A 7500-nucleotide genomic window follows, 5' to 3' on the forward strand; every position below is an offset into this window, starting at 1 on the left:
TATTTGACTCCACCAGTTCAGGGTGTGAGAGACATCGAGACACATCATGTCAGTCAGTTTTGACTACACCAGGGTACACAGTAATCCTGATTTGTCACGGTTGTCGTAGGAACGGGACCAAGAGGCAGCGGAGGTTGAGTTCCACATGATTATTTCAAAAGTGAAACTTAAAAGAAAAAAAACCAAACAAACAAGAAATCAACGAACGAACAACGAACCGTGACTACGTGGTACACAGGCACAAACACAAAATAATATCCCACAACACACAGGAGGGGAAAAATATCTACTTAAATACAACGATTACCAGCTGCCTCTAATTGGGAATCATACACAAAACACCAACATAGAAAATATAAACTAGAACACCAACATAGAAATTATTAAACTAGAATACCCCCTAGTCATGCCCTGACCTACTACACCATCTGTGGTCAGGGCGTGACCCTGATACACAATGCAAAACAAAACAAAAAATAATGTAATATAATATAATATAATATTTATTACAATTATTTCAATTGATCGTTGTTTTCTTATCTACATTCATCCAATAATATGAATAAATTAGTTAGGATTAAAGTGGCAAATCGGCAGTAGAGACTATAACAAACTCTTCCCCAGTTTCAGTAAAACGCTGAGGAACAGGGTTGAAGAAATCTAACCAAAATTATATTTTTAGGCTATGTGTTTAAAGTGGTATTTTATTTTATGTAAAACATTCTATATATATATATAATCAATTTGCTTCATGTTAATCTGTGTGCCATAGATTTCTAGTAGTAAACGTTGAGGTTATTATTATTATTATTATCATCAGGGTATGAAAGTGAGGAAAATGGCCGATTCTAATCCATATTTTAGCTGCTGGCGGTAGATGTAGTAGTTAGTTAACAAGGTAAAGCCACGCGGGTTCTTTAAGTCTCGTGTTGTCTCTTTGTTTCTGTCTTCTTGTAGACATGGGGGACAGAGCCAGTGCAGGGACGTGGGGACATAGAGGTGCCCCTTCAAAGGTGAGTTCCAAACACACACGGAGCAGTATAATGTGTAATACCTGTAGAAATATGTCGAAGCAGGAAATCTAGACACGTTACCCTATAACCGGTAATATATATAACCTGAAATATATATATAACCTGTAATATATATATATATAACCTGTAATATATATATATATAACCTGTAATATATATATATAACCTGTAATATATATATATATAACCTGAAATATATATATAACCTGTAATATATATATATATATAAAACCTGAAATATATATATATATATATATATATATATATATATATATATATATATATATATATATATATATAACCTGAAATATATATAGCCTGAATTTATATATATATATATTTATCACCTTTACTGTTACTGTCCTGACCCAGTTCTGTTACTGTCCTGACCCAGTACAGTATTACTGTCCTGACCCAGTTCTATTACTGTCCTGACCCAGTACAGTATTACTGTCCTGACCCAGTTCTGTTACTGTCCTGACCCAGTACAGTATTACTGTCCTGACCCAGTTCTGTAACTGTCCTGACCCAGTACTGCAACTGTCCTTACCCAGTACTGTTACTGTCCTGACCCAGTACTGTTACTGTCCTAACCCAGTACAATATTACTGTCCTGACCCAGTTCTGCTACTGTCCTGACCCAGTACTGTTACTGTCCTGACCCAGTACAGTATTACTGTCCTGACCCAGTTCTGTTACTGTCCTGACCCAGTACAGTATTACTGTCCTGACCCAGTTCTGTTACTGTCCTGACCCAGTACAGTATTACTGTCCTCACCCAGTTCTGTTACTGTCCTGACCCAGTACAGTATTACTGTCCTGACCCAGTTCTGTTACTGTCCTGACCCAGTCTGTTCTCTCTCTCTCTGTTCCAGGGTTATGCTGATGGTTCCCAGTACACTCACATGACGAGCCGTGAAATGGGCTCCCATCCACACGACAACATCTCTCCTCCATACCTCAACTCCAGACTAACAGGTAAGAGATGTTTTATCAACATTAATTGTATTGGAGGAGAGAGGCCATGCAAATGGCTACATGACAAATCACTGTTTTCTTTAGAAGGGTAAAAAACTAACAGGAATGAGAGACAAACACACAGTACAATATTATTTTGGAAAGTCAGTGAACAGCTTCAGAGATACCTTCCAGTCTGTTTGTGGATTGATTTATTGAACCAGGCAAGTAATTTCATTAAGAACAACATTCTTATTTAAAATGACTGCCTAACGGGGGAACAGTGGGTTAACTGTCTTGTTCAGGGGCAGAACGTCCTATTCTTTGTCAGCTCAGGGATTCGATACTGCAACGTTTACGGTTCCTAGTCCAACCCTCTAACCGCTAGGCTACCTGCCGACCCCAGGACTCACCAGTAGAACTACCACTCAGCCACACAGAAGTGAGAAGTTGTGAAGTTTTTCTGATTCTCGTCTGTCCAGTCTGGGAAAAAAAGGCCCCGGATGTGTCTTGTAAGAAAACTCTTGTCCTTTACCTTTTCCTGTAAGTGGCTCACACAGTCAGTCAATGACGAAGGGCATTTAGCTAATCGGCTAAACACACTGGCTGCGTCACAAATAGAACACTATTCTCTACACTGTGCACTACATTTGGACCAGGCCTCATAGAAAGGGGACACAACACTGTGTAGCAAGTCTGGTGACTTTGAGTTTATCACCCCCTCTCTTTCCTCAGTTCCTCTCTTTCCTCAGTTCCTCTCTTTCCTCAGTTCCTCTCTATCCTCAGTTCCTCTCTTTCCTCAGTTCCTCTCCTTCCTCAGTTCCTCTCTTTCCTCAGTTCCTCTCTATCCTCAGTTCCTCTCTTTCCTCAGTTCCTCTCTTTCCTCAGTTCCTCTCTTTCCTCAGCCCCTCTCTTTCCTCAGGTCCTCTCTTTCCTCAGGTCCTCTCTTTCCTCAGTTCCTCTCCTTCCTCAGTTCCTCTCTTTCCTCAGTTCCTCTCTTTCCTCAGTTCCTCTCTTTCCTCAGTTCCTCTCTCTCCTCTCAGTTCCTCTCTTTACTCAGTTCCTCTCTTTCCTCAGTTCCTCTCTTTCCTCAGTTCCTCTCTTTCCTCAGTTCCTCTCTATCCTCAGTCCCTCTCTTTCCTCAGGTCCTCTCTTTCCTCAGTTCCTGTCTTTCCTCTCAGTTCATCTCCTTCCTCAGTTCCTCTCCTTCCTCAGTTCCTCTCTTTCCTCAGTTCCTCTCTTTCCTCTCAGTTCCTCTCTTTCCTCAGTTCCTCTCTTTCCTTAGTTCCTCTCTTTCCTCAGTTCCTCTCTCTCCTCTCAGTTCCTCTCTCTCCTCAGTTCCTCTCTTTCCTCAGTTCCTCTTTCCTCAGTTCCTCTCTTTCCTCAGTTCCTCTCTTTCCTCAGTTCCTCTCTTTCCTCAGTTCCTCTCTTTCCTCAGTTCCTCTCTTTCCTCAGTTCCTCTCTTTCCTCAGTTCCTCTCTTTCCTCTCAGTTCCTCTCTTTCCTCAGTTCCTCTCCTTCCTCGGTTGGCGTTTTGACTGAATGCTCTCTTAACTCTCTCGGGTCGGTCAACTGAGGCGGTAACGGAACACAAGGCGAGCGTTGGCAGACAGTGTTCAGTTCGCCGTTGTGTGTGTGTGTGTGGTTGTGTGTGTGTGTGTGGTTGTGTGTGTGTGTGTGTGTGCGTGCGTGCGTGTGTGTATGCCTGTCTACTGTCCCCTCAAGTTGTGAGCCAGTGACCACTGACACAGATAATGTGTCTTTTGACATGAACACCAGAAGCCTAATTAAACTTGACTTGCTCCATGAAATACATTGAGTGGACAAAACATTAAGAACACCTGCTCTTTCAGTGACACAGACTGGCCAGGTGAATCCAGGTGAATACAGGTGAAAGATATGATTCCTTATTGATGTCTCTTGTTAAATCCACTTCAATCAGTGTAGATGAAGAGGAGGAGACCTGGTTAAAGATGAAGGGGAGGAGACAGGGTTAAAGATGAAGAGGAGGAGACAGGGTTGAAGATGAAGGGGAGGAGACAGGGTTAAAGATGAAGGGGAGGAGACAGGGTTAAAGATGAAGGGGAGGAGACAGGGTTAAAGATGAAGGGGAGGAGACAGGGTTAAAGATGAAGGGGAGGAGACAGGGTTAAAGATGAAGGGGAGGAGACAGGGTTAAAGATGAAGGGGAGGAGACAGGGTTAAAGATGAAGGGGAGGAGACAGGGTTAAAGATGAAGGGGAGGAGACAGGGTTAAAGATCAAGGGGAGGAGACAGGGTTAAAGATGAAGGGGAGGAGACAGGGTTAAAGATGAAGGGGAGGAGACAGGGTTAAAGATGAAGGGGAGGAGACAGGGTTAAAGATGAAGGGGAGTAGACAGGGTTAAAGATGAAGGGGAGGAGACAGGGTTAAAGATGAAGGGGAGCAGACAGGGTTAAAGATGAAGGGGAGGAGACAGGGTTAAAGATGAAGGGGAGGAGACAGGGTTAAAGATGAAGGGGAGGAGACAGGGTTAAAGATGAAGGGGAGGAGACAGGGTTAAAGATGAAGAGGAGGAGACAGAGTTAAAGATGAAGGGGAGGAGACAGGGTTAAAGATGAAGGGGAGTAGACAGGGTTAAAGATGAAGGGGAGGAGACAGGGTTAAAGATGAAGGGGAGGAGACAGGGTTAAAGATGAAGGGGAGGAGATGGGGTTAAAGAAGGATTTATAAGCCCTGAGACAATGGAGACATGGATTGTGTCTGTGTGCCATTCAGAGGGTGAAGGGGCAAGACAAAATATTGAAGTGTCTTTAAACAGGACATGGTAGTAGGTACCAGGCGCATCGGTTTTAGTTTGTCAACAACTGCACAGCTGCTGGGTTTATCATACTGGTGGGTTTATCATACTGCTGGGTTTATTATACTGGTGGGTTTATCATACTGGTGGGTTTATCATACTGGTGGGTTTATCATACTGCTGGGTTTATTATACTGGTGGGTTTATCATACTGGTGGGTTTATCATACTGGTGGGTTTATCATACTGCTGGGTTTATCATACTGCTGGGTTTATCATACTGCTGGGTTTATCATACTGCTGGGTTTATCATACTGGTGGGTTTATCATACTGCTGGGTTTATCATACTGCTGGGTTTATCATACTGGTGGGTTTATCATACTGGTGGGTTTATCATACTGCTGGGTTTATCATACTGCTGGGTTTATCATACTGGTGGGTTTATCATACTGGTGGGTTTATCATACTGCTGGGTTTATCATACTGCTGGGTTTATCATACTGCTGGGTTTATCATACTGGTGGGTTATCATACTGCTGGGTTTATCATACTGGTGGGTTTATCATACTGCTGGGTTTATCATACTGCTGGGTTTATCATACTGGTGGGTTTATCATACTGGTGGGTTTATCATACTGCTGGGTTTATCATACTGCTGGGTTTATCATACTGCTGGGTTTATCATACTGCTGGGTTTATCATACTGCTGGGTTTATCATACTGCTGGGTTATCATACTGGTGGGTTTATCATACACAACCGTTCCCTGTGTGTATCAAGAATGATCGACCACCCAAAGGACATCACGACAACTTGACACAACTGTAGGAAGAATTGGAGTCAACATGGGCCAGTATCCCTGTGGAACACTTCTGACACATTGTAGAGTCCATGTCCCGATCCATTGAGGTCAGAAAGTAGTGCACTACTTTAGACCAGAGCCCTAGAGAGAGAGAGAGAGAGAGAGAGAGAGAGAGAGAGAGAGAGAGAGAGAGAGAGAGAGAGAGAGAGAGAGAGAGAGAGAGAGAGAGAGAGAGAGAGAGAGAGAGAGAGAGAGAGAGAGAGAGAGAGAGAGAGAGAGAGAGAGAGAGAGAGAGAGAGAGAGAGAGAGAGAGAGGTGTGTTTCAGGTAGAGGGAGGAGAGAGATAGAGAGGTGTGTTGCCACAAGAAAAGGGCAACCAGTGAAGAACAAACACCATTGTAAATACAACCCATAGTTATGCTTATTTATTTTCCCTTGTGTACTTTAACCATTTGTACATTGTTACAACACTGTATATATATATAATGTTTACTGTTAATTTTTATAGTTTATTTCACTTTATATATTATCTACCTCACTTGCTTTGGCAATGTTAACACATGTTTCCCATGCCAATAAAGCCCCTTGAATTGAATTAAGAGGTGTGTTTCTGGTAGAGGGAGGAGAGAGAGAGGTGTGTTTCTGGTAGAGGGAGGTCTGTTCTCTACCACCTGGTCTGTTCTATACCACCTGGTCTGTTCTCTCTACCACCTGGTCTGTTCTCTACCACCTGGTCTGTTCTCTACCACCTGGTCTGTTCTCTCTACCACCTGGTCTGTTCTATACCACCTGGTCTGTTCTATACCACCTGGTCTGTTCTCTATACCACCTGGTCTGTTCTCTCTACCACCTGGTCTGTTCTCTCTACCACCTGGTCTGAGTTTTATTTTGTAGCCCTGGTCTGTTCTCTACCACCTGGTCTGTTCTCTATATACCTGGTCTGTTCTCTATACACCTGGTCTGTTCTCTACCACCTGGTCTGTTCTCTATATACCTGGTCTGTTCTCTATACACCTGGTCTGTTCTCTATACACCTGGTCTGTTCTCTACCACCTGGTCTGTTCTCTACCACCTGGTCTGTTCTCTATACACCTGGTCTGTTCTCTATACACCTGGTCTGTTCTCTATACACCTGGTCTGTTCTCTATACCACCTGGTCTGTTCTCTATGCCACCTGGTCTGAGTTTTATTTTGTAGCCCTGGTCTGTTCTCTATACCACCTGGTCTGAGTTGTATTTTGTAGCCCTGGTCTGTTCTCTACCACCTGGTCTGTTCTCTACCACCTGGTCTGTTCTCTACCACCTGGTCTGAGTTTTATTTTGTAGCCCTGGTCTGTTCTCTATACCACCTGGTCTGAGTTGTATTTTGTAGCCCTGGTCTGTTCTCTATACCACCTGGTCTGAGTTGTATTTTGTAGCCCTGGTCTGTTCTCTACCACCTGGTCTGTTCTCTATACACCTGGTCTGTTCTCTATACCACCTAGTCTGCTCTCTATACCACCTGGTCTGTTCTCTACCACCTGGTCTGTTCTCTATCCCACCTGGTCTGCTCTCTATACTACCTGGTCTGTTCTATACCACCTGGTCTGTTCTCTACCACCTGGTCTGTTCTCTATACCACCTGGTCTGCTCTCTATACCACCTGGTCTGTTCTCTACCACCTGGTCTGCTCTCTATACCACCTGGTCTGTTCTCTACCACCTGGTCTGTTCTCTACCACCTGGTCTGTTCTCTATACACCTGGTCTGTTCTCTACCACCTGGTCTGTTCTCTACCACCTGGTCTGTTCTCTATACACCTGGTCTGTTCTCTATACCACCTGGTCTGTTCTCTACCACCTGGTCTGAGTTTTATTTCGTAGCCCTGGTCTGTTCTCTACCACCTGGTCTGTTCTCTACCACCTGGTCTGTTCTCTACCACCTGGTCTGTT

The 7500-nt window shown here is 43.7% G+C and overlaps 1 protein-coding gene across 11 annotated transcripts in view; it reads left to right on the top strand.

Annotated features, from left to right (window-relative positions):
• The window catches only part of LOC123999436 (transcription factor 4-like), a 474953-nt gene that overhangs the window by 70456 nt on the left and 396997 nt on the right, over window positions 1-7500 (top strand). For all 11 annotated transcript variants that reach the window (XM_046305232.1, XM_046305239.1, XM_046305238.1 and 8 more), the window contains 2 exons: window positions 958-1013; window positions 1910-2012. In XM_046305232.1, coding sequence (XP_046161188.1) covers window positions 958-1013; window positions 1910-2012 — 159 coding nt within the window. The remainder of the gene's footprint in view (window positions 1-957; window positions 1014-1909; window positions 2013-7500) is intronic.

The sequence above is a fragment of the Oncorhynchus gorbuscha genome, linkage group LG16, assembly GCF_021184085.1.
Source record: "Oncorhynchus gorbuscha isolate QuinsamMale2020 ecotype Even-year linkage group LG16, OgorEven_v1.0, whole genome shotgun sequence".
Lineage (NCBI taxonomy): Eukaryota > Metazoa > Chordata > Actinopteri > Salmoniformes > Salmonidae > Oncorhynchus > Oncorhynchus gorbuscha.